Below are 21794 nucleotides of genomic sequence, written 5' to 3' on the forward strand. Positions count from 1 at the left end.
TTACTCTGCTTATCCATTTCATTTGTTCTAGTCATTTAAAGAGTCACCTGCATTAACTTAAGTAGTGGAGCAAGTCACACAGACAAGTTTTTTTTCTAATATTTTATACAACCCTGCAGCACTGCAGCAATTCTGACTATGTCTAAACCAGGAGACTGTTTTTTTCCCCAGAGAAGAGGTTGGCATTTTCTCAGCTTGAAACTGCAGAAAATGCAGCCGTGAATAAATAAAGTGTATGGCTAGAAAAGAATTACACATGTGTTTAGAAGAAACTGTCAAATGTATCCAAATAATAACCATCATCAGGTATACATAAGTAAATAAAGCAGCTGAGATGCAGGATGTACCTATACATAATTCCCAAGGGATGCACTTGTACATGAAGTTACCTATCAGTACAGACAAATCTACCACACACAAAAAGTCTGCAGTTTTATTTTCCAGTATGGCTAACTGAGGTAAATCCCTAGACTGGGGCTGAAACATTGACCTCATTTTTTGGCCTAGAAGTAGAAAATTACCTGGGCCTTATTCACTTACGACTCTAAGTCTAGTAAGCTATCTCTGTAGTATGAAAACAGGGAAGTAAATCAGAAGTACCTTTTTCAACATCATCTTCCTGCAATGAAGGCAAAAATAAAAGCAAATTCACTTAATTTAACTGCATACTTACAAGTATTGCCCAAACTGTCAGCACCAATGTGTGGTGTTTAAAGGGTGTTTCTTCCTTCCCAAGTACTGAGATTCTGCACTTGTCTTTCTATACAGAGTTATCTGCTTTATAAATCTTATAAATCAGTACTTGCATTTAATTCTGCATAACTACTGAACTTCATTCTGCAACACTACTAGAAATGTCTTATGAAAAGCAGTAAGGCACCCTCCCTTAGTGGCACTTACTAAAACATAGCACTTAATAGAGGAAAACTTATTGTCCTTTGACTATACATGACATTTTAACATAAATTGTCAGGTATCTCAAGAATTTTGCATGAGAAAGCTGAACTAGGTAGCCCAAGCCTTAGATAAACCACAAACTATATTAGGGAAAACCACATGTAAGCAGAGTCCATGTATCAGATAGCAAGCTTCATGATCTACTTACAGAGAAAGGAAACTAGCAGAGCAGCAATTATTTTATACCAATTTTATAGGAAAGTAAAACAGCCCCCACTCCTTCACTTACAAAAGACAGGAACATAGCTAAACCTCAAAAAATCTCAGGTATTGAGAAGACTGAACTGAATTAAACCATTACTTAGTATAGCTATCGTTAAGCAATAACTAAACAAATATATAAAAAGTTGACATTTGTAGTAAAGGAGCATGCTGGAGGTTAGGATAGAGGGGAAAGTGCTTTGGAATCACTGCAACCTACAGAAAAATTGAGAATCTGCATTCCTGTCATGGACGCTTCAGTATTTAACAATTAAATTCAAACAATTTTGAATAATTCAGCATGCTTGGAATCATTAGCAGCTAAACTATACAGTATGTAAATGAGAAAGATGCCATAACGTTATAAATATTAATTAGTATTAACCTTCTAATATTATTACTTTTCCACAGAAAAATAAGGCTCTTCCTTACAATGATTCAATGGATTTTAAAAAAAGACAGAATGAAAGGAGGATTTTTCTTCTAATTTTAAAAAGCTTGCTCCAAAATAACTAGACTGTCTTGTAGTTGTAAAGATCATTAATTGTTTATTTATTCTAAGGCACTTACTCATCTTAACTCACTGCACTTTTGTATTGAATTCAAATAATTAAAAGAGGGGAGGAGAAAAAATCCAGATTCTTTAACTTCTACTAATAGTGATATGAAAAAAAGTTTTAATTAAAAAGGAGAAATAGTCAGAAGTAGAATAAGAGAAACAAAGAAAAATTCTGCTGCCAGCATTTTTTCCCCACAGTTAGTGCAATTGCTTTTTTGACAACACTAAATGAATTATTACTCAGTTGAAAAACTCTTTAAAGCACTGCTGTAATTGTTTGACATCTCAGGGGATGAGGCATGAAGCATCAACACAGATATGGGTGATCCTCGAGAAAAAGATAAAAAAATCTTTCTGCAGTATTAACTTTTTGCCTTTCTGTTGTGTACTCACAGCAGAAAAATGTAACATGAAGTTCCTAATAGACAAATCATTAGGAAGTATTTAGCCCTTATTTCTGAAGGGAAAAGATCCTACATCATTTCATACATTGGAAAATGATTTCTCCACAGATTAAAAAATATTGAGTCCTTCCGTTCCAATTGAATTTACTCCAGATTTTTAGCATCAGGAGTGGCAAAATCTTTGTGAAGAAACACTGCACAAATCTCAGTAGCAACACAGCAGCACCCTCTGGTGCCAAAACTAGATGGAAATATTAACACGCGCTGTTACAAAACAACTATCCCACCTACGCACTGTATTTAACACTTGTTGTCTAAACTGAATGTACCCAAGGATCAGCATTTCCTTAATTGATTCTTATTGACCCATATCTCTACAGAGCTTTTAACTTCCTACTAACTTTCTGACACCAGATTTGGAATTTCACGCAACAGCTTCACACAACAGAACGCTTTCACTTCACATATGGACAAACTTAGCTCCCTTCAGTTTTAAAAATTAATTCTCACCTTCCATACAAAGGCAAAATTACTGAAAAGCAAGTCATCAACAACAACAACAACAAGCAACCTGGGAATAACAGTATATCCAAAGTGTTATATCTGTACGTACACCAACACACACACGGAGAAAGGTCCCAGTGAACTACGGCCAAACACGCAGGGCAGAACCTGTGATCAGAGGACACTGCTGTGAAATTTCACCATCCACTTGCAAGAAAATTAAGCTGCTTCTCAGTTTTTGCTATTGCTGCATAAGATACATCTATAAAAATCACTTTACTAGCTTTTACTAATGAAGCTCAAATATGACAGCCCCTGAAAGAACATCAGAGTGCTTTTTGTGGTTATCGACCCAACTGTACATCCTTTCAAGAATTTTTTCATCTTCCCGGTAGCTACTCTGGTTCTCAGGAAGCTCTGGTTAACCCACAAAGTAACTCGCCATCAACAGCCATCATGCTGCAACAAGCAAACACACGTGTGAAGACGACACTACCTCAAAGTTAGCGCAAGGTTTTGCATTTACAGAATCACAGACCCTTTCAGAGGAATCGGGCACACTATCACACAGTATCAAGCACAATCTAAACAGTTAACAGGCAAGTAACGCTTTCACATTCATGTATGTTCATCTGCTAAGTGTCAGAGTGCCTCAATAGGAGAAAAGGAAATAGGTTCACGTATAAGGACATGCTGGGCTAGTGAAGGCTTCTCTGACCTGATGCCCAAACCACCAAACATCTGCCATGGGCAGCCTCGAATGCACCTTTGACACAAGCAGAAGAGACAACCAACCACCTCTCCTGAAAAACAGTCCAAAACCAAGAGCCAGCACTTATCTAACCACACTCCGGCTCTATCTGCTTGGATTTTAAAATTCAGATGCCTATGGAAAAAGTGACGCACTTTCAATGTTCTTTGGCATTTTCTTCCTTCAAAACACAATATGTAGAGAAATAGTGAAATGGTGGAATCTGAAATTCCACCTGGAAATGAGGAGCATAGAGTGACAGGCAAAAACTGCAGCAGAATTCAAGATGACAGTCAGAGCCCTAGACCAACGAAGGGTGCCATTTGCATGGCTCCCAACAACTCTTTCTTACAAAAACCACTCAAGCTTTAGCCATAGACATAACTAAATTCCATCTTCTAGTTTCTGCATAAACTTCAAGCTCTTTTCCTGTTTTGCCATAGACCACCCTCAGGCATGCAAGCAGAAGTAAGGAGGGAGACACATGTTGATATCTCAGTTTGCTACAGAGTACCCAAATGCCTTTGCAGTTGCTAGTTCAATGTGAAGTATCTGTTCAGCCGGTTCATATCTGTGGCAGCACTTACTGGAATATAGCTACCTTCACAGAAATTCTTTTTTTTTTTTTTTAAGCGATTGTTTCTTAGCTAAGGTGGCCTCAACAGGAGAAGCATGTGTATTATGTAATGTAGAACTTTAGATAAAAGAGGAGTAACAGAACAAAGGCAAAAACACATGACAGCTTGGGTATGAGTGACCATGCCCTCCTCCACCAGTATATGATGAATCCAAGCTGAAGCTGAATCAGCCTCTGAATTAAAACAACTGGTTTGGATTTTTTTTTTTAAAGAAAGCAACAATCCCCAAATAAGAAAAATTCAAAGCAGTTATCACAAAAAGAACGCATCTTGATGGAAGGTGAAAACAGCAATTAAAACAAAAAGATATAAGTAGAAGACTTATCAATTATCTGTAGCACCTAGTTCTTTAGTTCTTTTAAATAAATTGTTAGGTAAAAGAACAAACAAGCAAACAAACAAAAAGACGACAAACAGAACAAGTTAACGATGGTACATAGTGTGATTATCTTCAAGAACTAGGGCAATCAAAACATTCCAGAAGTCTCCAGGAAGCCTAATGCTCTTCTGAAAAAAATTACAAAGGAAACAGAGCAAAACCTTAGCTGAAACCAGGCACTGGTCCAAGAGACAGTAATACAATAGTTGACATAGGGTAGAATTAATAGAGTTTATAGTAAAATTGATGCCTTTATTTTATTTTTTTTTCATAAAACCATGCTGATCATCACCTTTCTGAAACATGAATTTTGATAAAAATAATACTTCTGTCATAATATGGTTGTTTTTGGAAGTATGAACACATATATAAACAATTGCAACCTAAAATAAGCAAGGATGTTAATTTACACAAGCTATTTGCCAGTGACAGCAACCACTATAGATTCTAGTCTCTGCAGTGCTACAGAATCCCTCATTTACAGTGGGATAAAAGCATTTATAAGAGGAGTTGCAATGATATATATGATGCCTTGCAAAAGCATGTTTGCCTATGTTGTGCTTAATTGTTATATGACCATTCGTAGGGAATTGGTATGGCACAAAGTCAACATAGAACACTCAAAACAGATACCCCGAATACAACACAGTGAGTGGAGAATCATCATCAACCCACTTCCCTAAAATGGCCTTGCACCTAGTATTTACTCTGCCCGTGCACATTACTTAATATTTTTACACAACAGACACAACAAAATGTTTGCACTGTACTCAGATTGCAGGAAGTGAAAATTAACAAACAGGACAGCTCACTGGTAAGTATCACCTAAGGTGCATTGGACACAAGAGAATTCTATTAACTCGAATGCACCAAATGCCCATTTTTATTTCTAGAAAGAGAGAACACAGCCCATACTTACAGAACAGAAGGCTCTCTGAAAAAGGCTTGCATCATGTTGGACAAAGCAGTCAAACATGAGATCCCAATGCAATGCTGCAGCCAAAAGCGTTAGCGTGATCGTTTGTTATATAGGCAGGTAAATATATAGTATGAATAAGTTTTACTTAGCAGTGGTGTAAATGCTACTGGAGTTCAAATCTCTGTTTTGGCACGTACAATTCAGGACAGACTCAAAAATTAGAGAGCGTGTTCAGAGAAGTGTCATGACAAGGACAGAAAAAAATAGAAAATATGCCCAACAGACATACAGTGTCCTAATTATTTACATTTAAGAGACCTTTTGGGTGAATTTGATCACTGTATGCATACGAAAGCAGCAAACACTGGTTAAAGAGCCCTACAGTGCACCAGGGAAATAATATAAAACAACTGCCAAAACAGAAAAATGCAGAGTAGAAAAAAGTGCAAAATTTTAAGCAGTGATGGCAATTAGCTGAAACAACGTAGCAATAACTGAGGTAGATTTACCTTTGCTGGACTGACTTTCTTTACACAAGTGAAATATGCTTTAGCTTGCACAGGAGTCAGTGTAAAGAACCCCCACATTTTATGCAGGAAATGGATTATCACAATGGCTCTCTGGCCCCTAAGCGATGGCGGGTAATGGAACAAAGCAGCTCCCAACCATCTGCCTTCCCATAAGTGCCTAAGTCCTTCAATCATATAACATTTCCACAACATTATGGTAGCAATTATCTCAATTGCTTACATGGAGCATGATCATATTAGGCAAATGTTTCATATTATATGTTTTTTTTTAACATTTTTGATGCAATTCATCAGCAAGAACACATCGAGTGTGGCAAGAAGAAGTCCAGGCAGTTAGACTTAGCTTAGATACATTATGATGTTATGTATGAGCCTTTTATGTTATATTTTTTTAACATCACAGGATCCAACAAGACCAACACACACACTCACACACAGAGAATCAGGTTAGACAGACACTATATATTCAATAGTTTAAGTGGAAAGGAATAAAAGTAGAAGGAGAAAAAACAGTTATAAAAAAAGCAATGAGCTGCAACCGCTATCGCAGGAGAAGTTGCTATTTTATTCAGTCTCAGTATTATGTCCTGGTAGTTGGTAGAGATGAAAACACAGTCAAAATTAGTGATATTGCTGCAAACAACTAGATCGAACAATGAGTGAGCTGGATCAGCAATGGATGCTTCTGAGGAACTATTTCTGCTTGACAGACAAACGGTAAGCAGCAGGTCCAGAATTCATCTCAGCTGATACAGGTGGTACAAAATAAGTTCCAGAAGAGTACAAAATACATCAAGGGGGTAGGTAATTCAGCCAGAGGGCAGCATGAGGAGAATAGCAATGAACTACAAATACTGAAAGCTTATCCGAAAAGCAAAAAACTAGTCTATTGGTTTTGAGTGTCTTGGGATGAATCTATTTTCAAGAGGTAGAATCAGAAATAACTTGTAAATATAGCTAATGAGGCTGCAAGTGCTACTTTTTTGGCATAGCCGTGTTTCTACAATATTTCTCAACACAAAACACATTTCTACACTTAAATTTAGTGTTACCTGGAAATTGGCAAAATTAATGTCACATTATAACTATCTTACTGCGTAACTGTAACCTACAGCAGTATCAACTCAAGCACCTTTCTACCTATACTATTCTCCTTCAGTAAAAATTTTAAGAGCAGCACAGTGAACCAAGACCAATTTCCAGACATGGTTCACTGCCCAGTTCCCCAAATTGTTCTTGCAGGACCACCACCTGGGGGCAGAGCACACAAGAAAAGGGCCACTTTCCAGTTTTCTGGAAAAATACATTTCAAAGTCTTATGTTTTTTGTTTTTTATTGATGTTTTACTAGAGGTAGGGGAGGTGAGGGGTTTTAAAAGAAAAAAAATGCTGGTACACAGACCTAGGAACAAGATTTATACCCAGAGCCCCTCATCTCCTCCTTCCTTTTATTAATACCATCGCTTTCACTGTTCTCTCAGTTCATGCTGCTATGAAGGAGTATACAATTTCCTCTACCTGAGAAATTTGGAAAACTGGGTGAACTGCTACTGAAGTGTGGAGTTAATATTGCCAAAGCGTTTTTGAGTTCTGTAATATTAGGTAAGGTCAGGCACAACAAAAAATCCAAACACTTAATTTTCAAAAACTTTTTTCAAAATGAAAATTCCCATCAATCATTATATGGAATTTTCAAGCTCCTTATAGATATAACAACACACATCATGTAGTGACTTTACGTATACACATAACGCTTATAGAGTGACTTCGCAAACTGTCTGTTACTCTTTCTTTAACCTGCATTTCCTCAACGAATTCACTAGGACCTGTCTAAAAAGGAAAACATGAGATTTCTGTAATATTTCATCCTAATCTTTCATTACAATGTGATCATCTGAACACTGAGAACCAGACCTTCTCACAGGTGACATGCACAATTGCTTACCTTCCCTCTTGCTTTTTTTGAGCAGTAACATGACACAAGTTGTCCCCAGAGGATCTTGAAAACAGTATAAATTAGTGTATGAAGATATATGTAAAAACAAACAAAAAACCCTCTAAAGTTCTGGTTTAGGTTAGATATTCAAATTATATTCCAAAAGCAGATTTGTCAAAACTTAGAAAACAAACATTTTCTCACCTTTGTCTTTATGTAGAATGGCGATGACTGTTGCATGGGCAAGTCCATGAGGCTACTGGAATTTCTGACACTATTACTGTTAGAGTGTTCTTCTTCTCTACTGCTGTCATCTGACTGATCAAAGTCATCGCTCTCCTGGTCCATTTCCTCCTCTTCTTCCACCTCCTCATCTTGATCACCAGCATGTTCATCATCATCTTCTTCCTCTTGATTACAAGTGGATTCTTCATCCAGTGTAACAAGTCTATTGTTATTTTCTTCTAACTGTTCTTGCTGGGATTCATGCCTGTCACCAAATCCAGGTTCTTCTCCACCTATCTCCCCATTCTGCCCAATATGCTGCTCCTCTTGTTGTCGTCTCTGCTGATGCTCCTCCTCCTCTACAACTCGATTCATCTGCTCCTCATCTACTTGGCTGGAGGAAGCATTACCTCGAAGAGATCCACCGGTTCGACGCCTCTTGCTGCCCACAGAGAGCAGTTCCTGATTCATTTCCAAAAGCCAGCTTGCTACTTCTTGGACCTTGGCTAGGCTATCTGAAGATGCAAATGCTTTCACATTCTAAGGGGACAAAAGAGAAAAAGGGGGAAATTAGAGGTCATATATTTGATAATATAAAGCATTAAAAATTTATTTCAACATGCTTATTCCTGACAGGTTCAAATTTCAAGAAACAAGGAACAATTTCCATTTGACACAGAGCTGGAAAAAAAAAAGACATCAGGCACATAACTTTGCAGCAAGAAAGTTGTTACTTTACTATCATACAGCTTGATCAGGATTGTTGTGAGCGCCAGACATCATGCAAAACGCAGAAGAACGATCAACTTCCCTTCTAGGGAATCCACAAGAATCACAAACATTCAGGTTAACAGGCAGTCAAAGCATGGGCTATCCTCCGCTAAAAGCGGGATGTAGGTAGTTTTCAAATGGTGCTCAATCACAGACTCTGGATATTACTCACAGTTACTGAACTACTTTTGGTGTTATGTCTTAAGAGCAAGCACTTTTTCAGGTATAAGGCTTCGTTTCTTGTTACTTAAACTCTCCTCTAAGAAAAAAAACAACAAAACCACTTAATGCCCGCATCAGTCTTTCCAACTGGCCACACAGCCATCCAGTGGCCAGAAGCAGTAAGCATTAGGCAGCCCTTGCAGGCCTGTACACATTGTGCACAGGTCAGGGAGCAGGACGTATAGGACAATCCAACTATATCTTCAACTTCATATGGAGATTGGCAGCCCTATAAGAAATCCTGCCAGGTTTACACAGCTTGAATACGGTGCCTCTAGATTCAGGAGCAAGCAGCATCAGGCAGGTGCTGAGCCTTTAGAACACACATTTTGGGGTGGTACATGGAAGTATGTGCTGGCAGAAAATAACCTTCTCTTAACACATGGAGTCTCTGGTCAGAGGTGCATCTAGGCCACATCCACGTGCTCAGCAGGCTACACGGCAGCAGAGACCTCGCACGCACAACGACACAGTGCTGCCGGGAGCGGGAACGCAGCCTCCTTAGACAACAGCACTGAGGACTTCATCTTCCACAAATCTTCCCCTAAACCCCACTACAGCTTTGGGCAATGGAGGCCTGGAACAGATTTTGACCTGATTTGCAAATCGATTAATCTTCAGGGTGGGGAAGAGAGCGCCAGAAAGCAGAGACCAACTATTCCTGTTACACTGCACAGTAAAAGCCCCAGGAGGATACTGCAGGTATTCCTGAAAGCTTCTCAAAGCAAGACTTTGCAAATGATTCACTTAGGAGGATATGGGATTCTGCAGCCTTGTCCTCCCCACCATAGCAGGAGCAACACATAAATACCAAAGCTGTGGTTCTCATGTTCCTACATATATAACCAGATGACAATTGCCCCTAAATAAATCCTTACAGGCCTGAAAGGTGAAATAAATGATCCAGAGGAAACAGCCACTAGCAATTAGCTCCCATCAGTGAACCAGAGCTAACACTTAAAGACAATTAAGCTGCACATCAAGGAAGGACAAGAGGAAGCAAGTGGAGACTGTGCTGACTTCGGCTTTTATCAGGGGGGAAAGAAAAGCATTAAGGCTCGCGGCCCAAAGCAGAAGGGAGTGATGCCACCCTTGAGTGCAAGGGCCTTCAAAAGCAACCCCATTTAGCACTCCCCATGCAGTAACACCTGAGACGGATGCCAGGAAGAGGCCATTGCACAAGAAATGTTCTCCTTTAACATTTTCTCCCAAAGCCTACAAGCCTTAGCATAACTGTGGTGATATTTAGCAAATCCACGTCCTCAGCGAGTATTCAGCTGTGACTATAATCTGGGGTTAACACAATTTCTTTATCAGGGTCACTACCTAGTTTGGATTTATTAACCTGACAGTGTATACTATTTTATTTTAGGGTTTTTTTTTTCTTTTGTGACAGGAAAATCATTTAAAAATGAGTAATTAGGCTGGATAAGCAAGTTATATCTTCAAGATCTAAAAATTTAAGCTTCAGTAGCCTTATCTGAAGCTTAGAAGTTTTAATTGCATTTTTTTTTTAAACCATCAATATCACTCTTTTAAATATATACATCAAATATCTGCTTAGGACATACTTTATAATGCTGCATTGATTTATATAATTTAATACATACTTTCATACTTTTAATGTCTCTACAAGCAACTAATATGAAAGGGTCACATAGAAATACTGAAGTAATAAGTACTAGATCCAGGCTAATGCTTAAGTGGCAAAAATAACACTATTTTTACCCTTAATAATATTTTCAAATGGAATACTAGGAAATTAAAAGTAATTCATGCTACTATATATCTTTAGGTATTCCTGCATTTTTGCAGACAGTGATCAAGAATTCACACAACTATCTTCAGCCACACCTGATTTCAGTTTTCTTCCATATTTGCAAGAAAGAACTCTGCTTTTTCATCCAATAGGCCATAAAACACTTTATCAAATTTTAATTACAAGCAGTGTTTCGTCAGAAAGCATCAATATGCAAAGTGGTGATACATTCACTAAAGAACAGATGGATGTGCATTATCTGAGAGATTTGAAACATTAAATCTGCCTTCTGTCACGTAAGTGCTTTCAGAATTAACTACTGTCAGCTAATACACAAGATATAATCTTTCCATACATATAATAGATAAGGAATAGTAGTATGGGATTGCTGTTTTGTAGGAAGAGATATATTTATAAATCAACTACCGGAGTACCAAGATATCATGTTCCTAGCTACTGCAATGCCTCCTGCGTTTGGATTCTCAGAAACTCATGCCCAACCCAGCCAAATCTCAAGACTGCCACTGGAAAGCCATAGCTTTTTTACCTTCCCAGACAAAAAGTTTTTTCTTTTTTTTTTTGATAGACACCAAAATATTGCAGTACATTAGCAATGCTTACATATATATAAAATTGCAAAGCTCATTAAAGTTGGTCAATAAATCCAAATGTGCAACTTTCCTTAAAGTTTCCAAACAATTAGAGCAGGTGACTGGGAAGGGAAAGCTCAAAAGCAAATGGAAGTCTCAGAATTGATCCAACAGTAAATTGCAAGCTGAACATGGTGGCTAGTAGTAGAAATGGCTATGACCAACCTATTCAAGAAAACTTATTCAAGAAAGTGTTCAATATATTGATCTGATTACTGGCTACAATGTTCCCATATGCAAAAGAAATTCTGAATAACAGTACTAAACCAAAACCATTACCATGCAACATCTGGAAACCAAAGACACACAAAGTCAAGAGGAGAACCCATCGTTTCCCTTTGCCAGTGAGGGCAGCAGGCAGCTCTCCTCATGCAAGGCTCTGAATCAAGGCAACATACTCAAGACATGCCACAGCCCAAACCAAAGTTATGAGCTTTATGCAAGAGTTATTGGGGATGAATTTGTGTGTATACACAAGATGACAAACCAAGTGATAGTTACGGCCTCCTTGGTCATAAAACTCTGAGTTTAAAATATTGTACTGAAAATGCAAACAAACCAACCTTCCCTATTTCATCACAGTAACTGTTTTATCAAAAGGAAGTACCTCCTAGCATGGCTCATGCACAAAAAAGACAAGCAAAAATACATTTTTCCAGACAGATTCCGTTACTACTTCCCAGTGTATACACACCTCGAGCCTCTTTTCCAGCCAACTCCACTATTCACAGCCTCTAGCTCCAGAATAGATTACCAGCCACAGAAGATTTTCTGCTTCTGCCGATCTGTCCAGCAAATCCCTGTCATCACTTGCTTCCTTCGCTTGAAATTGTGATCAGCAAACAAGACAGAGTGGAGCAACACATGCAACCTTTCTGCTGGCATGAAATTTTCCTGCTCCCTTAAACACCCCTCCTCTGGACACTTTAACAGTCACTTTGTGCTATTCAGCGCAAAGCGGACAAAATAACCAATGCTGAAATGAAAGTGCTCCTCTAATTACTTACTTATGCCAAACATAAATCTGACAGCACACAACCTCTTAGATTTAGTGTTCATTAAAGAAAAAAAAAAAAAGAAAAGAAAAAGAAAAAGAAAAAACCCACAAAGTTTCCTGTGCAAATTTAATTAAGTCCAGCTGTCTCTAATCTTCATGTGTGGCCAGTTTTAATTACCTCTCCTCCCTGCTATAACCTGGCCCCAACTTCATATCTACCTCCTCAGGCTTTTCACAGAGCCCAGGTTTCCCAAGCTCCTCTCCTTAATCAGTTTACACCAGGACAGCCACGGGTCTCCGGCCACATCTGCTCTACAGCAATCTCTCCCTTTTGTTCCCTTGCTGCTATTAAGCACTATCTTAGTCTATCACATCACATCCTTTCTCTCTCCAGCTCACCATGCAAACTTCCTTTCTCCCCAAACTGTCTCTTACTTAAACCGGCTGCCTCTCCAATCCTGTGCCTCAATCTCCTAATTCCCTTTGTCTGCAATGGTACTTGTCAATCCCAGGCTTTTTTTCACCAATTCCATCAAACCCCTGCAGAAAACAAATGGGTTTAAATGAGATGGACAAAAACTAGTAAAGTGAAGCTAAAAGGAGCACAACAGGACAACATCCCTTGCTGCTATCAGTTATGGTGGAAAATACAAAGAAGTGGTTAAAAAAGAAAAACAGACTTCAAATTTTTGTCTGGAAAGAGAACAGGGTATTGAGGACGTATTACGTAATCCTAACTTTTAATTGACACGGGTAATATGAAATATCACACAAAAATCACTAGAAAAAAAAGAATAAGAACACACAAAGGAGATTAGGAATCAGGAACCACTGTATACAATGGTTTAACACTAACATAACAATTTACATCAGTTTAGCAGTACTGACATAATGAGGAAATATCAAAAGATGGAATAGAGATGAACTAGGACGATTCACGAGGAAAGCTTGGAAGAAAGAGTTAAGAGTTTCAAGTCATCAGCAAACTTGCTCTCTAGATTGGGATAACATATGATTAGGACTAATTTCCTTATACCAACGTAGACATTTTATATTACTGAAACAATAGAAGGGGAGTACTCTGATCAAAATTCATCCATCCTTTCTTCTCTTTACATGTGATTTTCCACATTGTTCCATGCACTCCTTATTCTCATACTTTTCAATATCACCACGGCACAAACTTGTCCTTGTCATTTCTCTATTTACTCCAAAGCAAACAACCCTCTGTTATATGCTGAGCAAAACTCGCCATCCGTTACCGTGAAAGCCTGGCCCCTTCCACGCAGCTTCTCTCAACTCTTAACAATTTGTGAGGCATCGAGGAGGGCTGGAGAGCTGGAAAAGCTGCAGGAGGTGCCACGCACTTGAGTGCTCTGCACAGGCAGAGCACCCATGGGCTCTGCAGCCACTTGCCAGGTCAAAAAAAAAAGAACTAATGCAAGGCAGTATAGGAAGGAGGGGTGAAGATAAGAGGGAGCCAGAACAGCGACCCATTGAAGGAACTGCTGAAAAACTCCATCACATAGCAGTTAGAAAAATGAACCAGAAGGTTTGAAATCCTAAATCCTCTTCCTTAAAGCCAAACTCCAAGGTGAAGTATGTAATTCTCATTTATATTGCTTGTCCTTTCTGTCTTGATAGCTTTACCAGCTGATTTGGGTCATGCATTAAAATTTTTGATATCTGTAAAATACAAAAAGAAGTTAACCTTGCATAATGAATACTTGTCTTTTAAAAAATAAATAAATCAATCAGACTACTAGAGGAAGCCCCACTCTTGCCAGCAATAGCATGACTATGTTTGACTGATCAATTTAGGGAAGCAATTTGTGTATCTTAACATTCTAATCTCACCTACACTACGCCTTCTGTGCATACTAGTAAGGAGTTGCTTGCCAAAACTAAACATTAGCTCACATAGCAGCAATACAAACTGAGCATTTTTAGCTACATTAGTATAGGAATATGTGAGCTGAATTTTTTTCTGAGAAAAATACTCAAGCAGTTAATTATACCACCTTCACATTTAAAGATGCTGCTGTGTGCCTATTTATCAAGGGCTAGAAACATAAAAATAGGACCAACTCAACTGTTACCTCATAGGTTACACAAAACTATACTCTGAAGAAAAAAGAAAGGCATAAATCTTCACACAACTAGAGTGACAACGGTTACAGGTCAAGAGGGCTCTAGGCACTTCTTAAAACCTCACAGCTTTAGGGAATCATGGAGCTGTACCTCCTCTCCTCCGCAAAAATAAGCATTTCAGATACCTTTTTCCAAATCTCCACTACGTGTTGGGTCCCACTGTTTACATGTGCCTTTCTGCCCTGAAACAAGAGCAGGTGTTCCCAGTGTCAAAGGCCCCTGAGGTCGGTTTTGCAGCATCTTCAACAGCACCGCACACAGGGACCTCCCCAGCTGCCTGGAGGATGATCTGTTGGGACTATTTTAGGTACCTGTAGGCCTTTCATCCTTAGGGAGTTGGTCAGAGCAATTTCACCCAGAGACTACTACTTTGTTCCTAACTATCAAGCTCAACTAGGAGCTCATCCAGCAGGCAAAAATGAAGCAAGATCCACTCACTGAATGCTCAAATTAGAAAAAGACGAAATGGAGGTAGCTATGGGAATAACTCACTGTAACAGCTTACTAGCAGGACAGCAAATTCATCACCACTTCACGTCTTAAACTAGAAACATTCTCCCTCTTAGTGTTCAAAACACGTTTCAAAGCTGCGGAGTGTGTATCCCATGCGCAGCTACGAAGCACCGTGAGCCAATGGCCTCTCCGTGGGTCCGTACACAAACCAGGGCTGCTGCCACCACCTCCTCACGGCTCCAACAGAGGCTAAACGTGCTAAGAAACTACTCATTAAGACACATCCACCTCCGCGGCAGTGCTATTTGGAGAGCACAAATTTATCGCGCAGGTTAGCACTGCACAGCCAGTGCAACCCTAGTGTATTTTTTTCTCCTCAATCCACAATGGTGTTCAGCACGGCCCCAGGGCTGGGATACGTTTCCAATGGAAAAACCTATAGATCTCAGCAGTGCATTTGGCTAAGCGGCTCCATGAACGCGTTCACACGGTCTGTCAGCTAACACAGTGCTGCTCTCCCAAGCAGTACCTAAGAGCAACACATAAATAACTTCCAAGCAGAGTTCCTCATTATTAATGCAAACTATTTTGACGGCAAAAGCAAAACAGCATTTGGCAGCAAGAGCGCTACCATTAAGGCACCGGGTCTGAAAACCTCAAAGTGATTTATAGGGTACCCAACTGACTTCTCTGTCTCTGTCTTTCCTGTCCACTAATCATAAAAGTCATTTTGGTACACTTCCCCAAACAATGGGTTTTACTGATACCAAACTGCAGTTCTACCAGATGGCTCGTGTCAGCTTCTTGCAAAACGGCAGCGTGATTTCTTGGACGGAATCCCTGCACTCAAATGCTGCAGAAGTGCAGCCGAAATGGGCAGACACTCAGAAGAGAAGGGACAGCCAAGAAAAGTTCACTTCAAAAACAAAGCAGAAAAGAGGCAAAAAAGGTCAACTTAATTGTCGTGGGGGAAATATACCTTGAGGACAAATGGTAACTAAATTAGGATAACTTTAAACTAACTCAGTAAAGTTTAAATGGGGGAAAGGAAAGGAAATTGTTCAGGTGGTTAACATGAAAAAGACAGCAGGACTTCAGCTGATGAATCGAGAGCAGTGACTGCAAGTTCAGAGTCTTTGTAACTACAATTAAAAAATTCAAAGTAAATAGCCCCTCTTGAGCTAGTCTTAAAGACAGCACACAGAGGCATACTACCTCAAACCACCAAGAATAATCCTCTCCCTTGACTCCCAGCAAGTTTCAGGACGCAGAACAGTATTTCCTGGAAGCAGGATGGAATAGAGTTGCCTAAGGATGACTGATGAAGCAAAGGAGAAGTGCTGCTGGTTATGCAGTGAAAAGCTCTTAAATATCTCTTTACCCTGTTCTGACGCAGGCTTCCCATTACAACTCAGGCTAAGACTTAATCTGACTCATTATCTGGAAAAAAAAAATATATATATATATATATATATATATAAAAAATAAAGGGACAGTTCAAACTCCTTTTTGAAACTATCTGTAGTGAGCCTACATATATTTTCACCTACTCTGTGTACTTCTAATCACTACTCTCCTACATTTCCCTCAGTCTCCTAGTCTTCGTTGTCTTGCACGCTTGATTCTAAACGTAACTTTGAGAAAGGTTAAAGGAAGGAATCTTCACACTTTGGTCAGCATACAATCACCACCTAATACTTCCAAAACTACTACCATTTTTTTTTCCTCCTTTGCACTGAATTAAAAATTTTGCTTTGGAAAATATTGTTTAGTCTGTAAATACGCAAACACTGAGAACACCTACTTAATAACTCTTAATCCTCTCAATATTTTTTTTAAATGAAGTGCCTGTCTCTGCCTTGCCCCAAACCTTTCTTTTATTTGGAATTACCTGCCCTGTAGACATAAGGGGACATCTGGCAGCACTCAGGGTGCATAGACTAATAGACCTAGTAAACCATTAACACCACTGAATAATATTAACAATGATAATATTAAGAACACTAAAGCTATGTACATGACATAGAAGGTCACATGGTCCAACATAATCATTTAAACCTAGTGTTTTCAGTCCAACTTTCCAGAGAAGAGTATCAGAAAGGAGAATACCCAACCAGAGTTTAAACAGCTATCTGTTAATCCTGACATGATGTTACACTGCTTTTAGTCCCAGTCCTCATACATTATCCCAAGCATACAGGGAGATACAGAAAAGGAAGAAAAAGCAAAACCCACCCCCAAATCTTGCTAAACTATCACTTTCTACCTGAAAATTCATTGCGAACCATTGTTTTTCAAAGCTACTGCCAAATACCTCTCTTTTAAATTTTTTAGTTTCAGTTGCCCATTTTAAAGAAGCCTGAAGGACTATTATCTAAATCGTTCCAATGTCAGGCAGTCCTAATTGCCAGGAAAAAAAAAATGAGTAATTCTATCACTTCTGCTAAAGCAGCTGGCAGTAACAGGCTGTAATATACTACGGACAACAGATTATTTCATATTTGGGTTTATTTTGGCAGCGTTAGAAACTGAATTGGAAATATAAGAAAAAGCAGCTGGAGATAGTGGTAGGACCAAAATATGCTTCATGTAAGCAATACAAGACAATAATGCTGGTATTTTACCATTTTTTGAGGAAAAACAGCTCAGCCTTATTCCCATGAGTTACTGTGAAAGGACGAGGAGTAATATGTGTTTTATGAAGAACGCGTGTTTATCCAGTGTCACAATGCATACCTTATGAAATGTTTGGCTGTGTACATTCAATCAGATTTTGTGTGGCACCCATTGGGCAATATTGACTCCACTGTATTTTCAAAGAAGAGCTCAAAAATCATATCCTTTCTTCCAGAGTTGGTCGATGAACTCATAAAAAGTTTTTGCTTTTTAATTTTTTTTTAAGTTCAGAATCTTATATGAACTCTTTTATCTGTTTTTTTTTTCCCTTCAAAACAAAAGCAAGTATGAAGTAGGAGAAAATAGAATGATTACAATTACCTAACCTGTTGAAATCTTTTAATACATTGGTTTGTTTGCATTTTTAGCATCTTCAGTAGCAGAAAGATGCAAATAAAACATGCTCACATACTACTGGGACCTAGCAGAACAATTTCTCTTTCTTAGTGTCTCGCTTGAGAACCAAAAAAAAAAAAAAAAGAAAAAAAGAAAAAAAACAACTAATTAAGGTCTCCACATGGTACTAAAAAAGCAAATGCCTCGTCATTAACCTCACATCTCCAGAACGCTGCCTACCACACAGTGGTTCCTAAGTGTTATGGGCTGTGCGTCACTGGGAAGCTTTCCGGGAGCAGATCTAAAATCTGACCTTGCGGAAGAACGAGGCACTTGCTGACAAACAGCCTGTAAGAGAGCCAGGGTTGAAGGAAGATGATATCCCAACCTGTCTAAAGGGAATCTGGCTCCTGCCCAAGCAGACTCTTAGCAGGCTCCACTGGAGAAGTGGAAATGGTTGCAACTATTGTTATTGGTTTAATGCCTTTAAAATGAGTGTCTGAGAAGCTTATTTCAGTAATTGACTAAGCAGTATGGTTCAGTGGCAGGCCATTCACCTAACAACCTAAGAAAACCTAAATTTGCTTGGCCAAACTATTTCTGTGATCAGGAACGTGATTTTTGACTGGAGCCAAAAGCAGCTCAGCACATTAGGTGACTCAAGGTATTAGTGAGGGGAAGGCATCCCTGCAGTCTGTCTCTCAAATCCCATGACATGATCAATTTCAAATATTCTGCCTCTCTACTCCACAGTTATGGATGGAGATTACTCATCTTTTCCTCCCAAAGGTGCAGTGAAAAGAGCAAGTTATAACAAGAAAGCACTGACCAGAACAAACCATTTACCTAACTACCAACTAAAAGGGATAGTGGTACAGCATGTACAAACAATCTTAAAGTCTGAAATTAGGGTCATACTTGGATTGCATAAAATAACAGATTGTAGAGCAATATCCTTTTCTGAGGCTGGCTGAAGTGGTTTGAGAAGCTACTGCCTCTCTGCCACAAGATATTGTCTCTGAAGCTCTATTGATAAAGCCAACTATTTGAGTGCTCCCTAATCCACTCCAAGCAAAATCAGGCAAATCAACTTAAATTGGTGATTTGATCTACTTTATACATTGCTGGCACTGGATTAAAAATGGTTAATGTGAACTGCTTTAAGGTCATTGGACCTTACATCAATAGAGGACAAGTAACAGCTGAGGTTAACTTATACCACTGGAAAATAAGCAAACATCCATAAAGTAAAATTTGTGCATTTCAGTAAAAGTAACCCATGTTTCTTTTAAAGTTAGTTATACATTCTGTAATGCACTAAATTAAAGATAGCGACATATTCTCTCACCTTCCACTCCACATGGCACAATGAATTCACCTCCCTTTACGAATAAAGATACACAAGCAGAATATGGGTGCATCGCTTGGTTCCATTGTACATAGACAAGTACTTGCTTTACTATTTCCTCAAGTTCAGGAAGAACTGATACATCAATTATGAGTTAACTTCAATACCAATAATGTGGTTTAGCTTGAACTGACTGTAACAGCAAATCCTTGCAACACACTGCAGAAAAAAAAATCCTCTTATCCTCACCTGAATCTCTAATTGCTTATACAGAAAGTTAATTGACAGAGCACTAATACTCGCAAGTTGGTGGCGAACACTACACCAATGTGAAAGTAGTTTCATCTTTGAATCACATTTCATTTGTTCTCCTTTCTCTCTCCCTTCACAAGTGTTGACACTCAAAGAATTTTTTTTTATAGTCTGATGCATCAGTTATTACTACGGCCAAACAGGATACCAGACAACTAGGTAGCCCAATGTTTCCAGTATTTTGAAGCTTTTTCTTTACTTCTTTCCACCTGCTTACTTTTTCCTTGACAGTGTGTTCAAATATGAAAGGGCTGGTCTTAGCACTACTTTGTGGTACATTATGCAAAAAAGCACTTCAGAATCCTTTTTCCAAATATGAGGAGATTGCTCAAGGACGAAGATGGAGAATATTAATCAAATAAGCTATTTTTCCACTTCTACCTTTTTAAATTTTTCTGTAGCATTTCCCTGACAGACCATAAAACAACAAAAAAAGTTATCTAAACAAATGTCTTTGAACCACAGTCAGCAAAAACAACACTGTAAGTATGTGTGCATCCTATACAGCCTTCAACCTCACAAGCCAGTAGTCTGCCAAGAGTCGTATATATGATCCGTATGCCTGTTGTATATATGATTCTCATGCTTACGTGGAAAGGCATGCAGGGCAAGGGGAGTTTCTTTGCAACCCTGAGCCCATCACAAGGGCAGTTGCAACCAGGAAGAGGTACCAATACTAGTGTCCTGACCCGCCTTTTCCCACACTCCTGACTTGTCAAAGGTGATGTCAGTGCAGACACACGTAGGTAATCACTTCTTTTCTGGACAACTGAGCTAAGTGGATTGGGCTGTATTGATTAAGTGGAAGATGCTCTTCTGCCCTTCCAAACTTGGCACCTGCCCTTGCTGCCATGTCAAGTGTAGAGTGTTTTGCAAGGGTCAGCAGCTCTGCCACACAGCTGCCTTGCAGATCTGGGACATCAGCACATTTCTGAAGCAAGGAGATGAAGCTGCCCGGGCCCTCGTGAAGTGGGTGTTGATGTTCAGAGGGAGAGCCTTGTCAGACAGCTGATAACAGGTGGAAATTCAAAGTAGCTGATAGGGAACAATCTCTGGGATGGGACTGTGAGCCTCCTCCATGTGCGAGATGCACCCACAAGCGGGGAGGGAAGGGAGCCCAAAGCATCTGCCCCAGTCAACACAAGAGACCCTGGTTTGTGTGTTCAACACACAGGGCAGGTGGGGCTCATTTTTGGATTGTTTCTCAATTTTTTTTCTAACAAAGTTAGTGGAAAGAGACTAGCAAAATAACTGACTGATTCAAACCAAATTTTGAAGCCATTGTGAAATTAGTTCAGAACACGGTTTTATCACTCCCATTTAAAAATGATGCAGTCAGCAGTCCAGCCACTAACAGCTGTATTTCACTATGACTGTTTCTGCCAATCTAATAGCAAATACGAAGTGTTCCCGGGTAATACATCAGCTGGGAGTGGCAGCAATCCTTTACAAAAACAGGGCATATATTTTTGTCCCTAAGGGAAAAACTCACTTATGGTTATGGAAATATAGTCCTGCAACAGGCTTAGCTTGAAGGCCATAAACCGGACCTCATAGTGGTCATTCTCACCCACCAAAAAGTTTTTCTTTAATAACTATAAGGCGCTCTCACTAATAGCTCAACATCCCAAAAGGTCAAGTCTTAAACTGAGAAGAGCAGAATATTGTACAGACCATGCTGACAATGAAAAGTCCAATTCATACATCATGGCCTTCAAGTTTGTTCCCCCTAATCTTTCTAATTTGTCTGTGATAATCCATATTTTCAGGTGGAAGGCTGATTAATAAAGGGTATCAGTCTATCCAAAGTTCAGAAAGCACTTTTTGGCCAACAGGATGTAGGAGTCAGCTATTTGTTCAAAAGAAGCAATGATTAGGTAGAAATTACTCTATTATAACAATACCAAAAATATGTTTTTTCTAGGGTATTTAAATTTTCTTTCCTATCATTTCAAGGTCACACCTTGAAAATAACACAGAATAACAGTACCAATGGAGTTGACTGATTTGCAGCTCTCCTTGAGACTAAGCATACACTTCACAACGTCCTTTCTTTATAGATGGACGTTGATGTGAAACCTCCAAGGCGCTTGTCAGGTGCCTCCGATACCTTGTTC

At 39.1% G+C, this 21794-nt stretch overlaps 1 protein-coding gene across 1 annotated transcript in view; it reads right to left on the bottom strand.

The window, feature by feature from the left end:
* FBXW7 (F-box and WD repeat domain containing 7) overlaps positions 1–21794 on the bottom strand; it is a 165970-nt gene that overhangs the window by 86660 nt on the left and 57516 nt on the right. Inside the window, exon 2 of the mRNA XM_088526565.1 lies at positions 7982–8542. Coding sequence (XP_088382691.1) covers positions 7982–8473 — 492 coding nt within the window. The 5' untranslated portion in view covers positions 8474–8542. The remainder of the gene's footprint in view (positions 1–7981; positions 8543–21794) is intronic.

Source organism: Tinamus guttatus, unplaced genomic scaffold (genome assembly GCF_059628265.1).
Source record: "Tinamus guttatus ecotype Peru unplaced genomic scaffold, ASM5962826v1 Tinamus_guttatus_pri_ptg000247l, whole genome shotgun sequence".
In the NCBI taxonomy this organism is placed as follows: Eukaryota; Metazoa; Chordata; class Aves; order Tinamiformes; family Tinamidae; genus Tinamus; species Tinamus guttatus.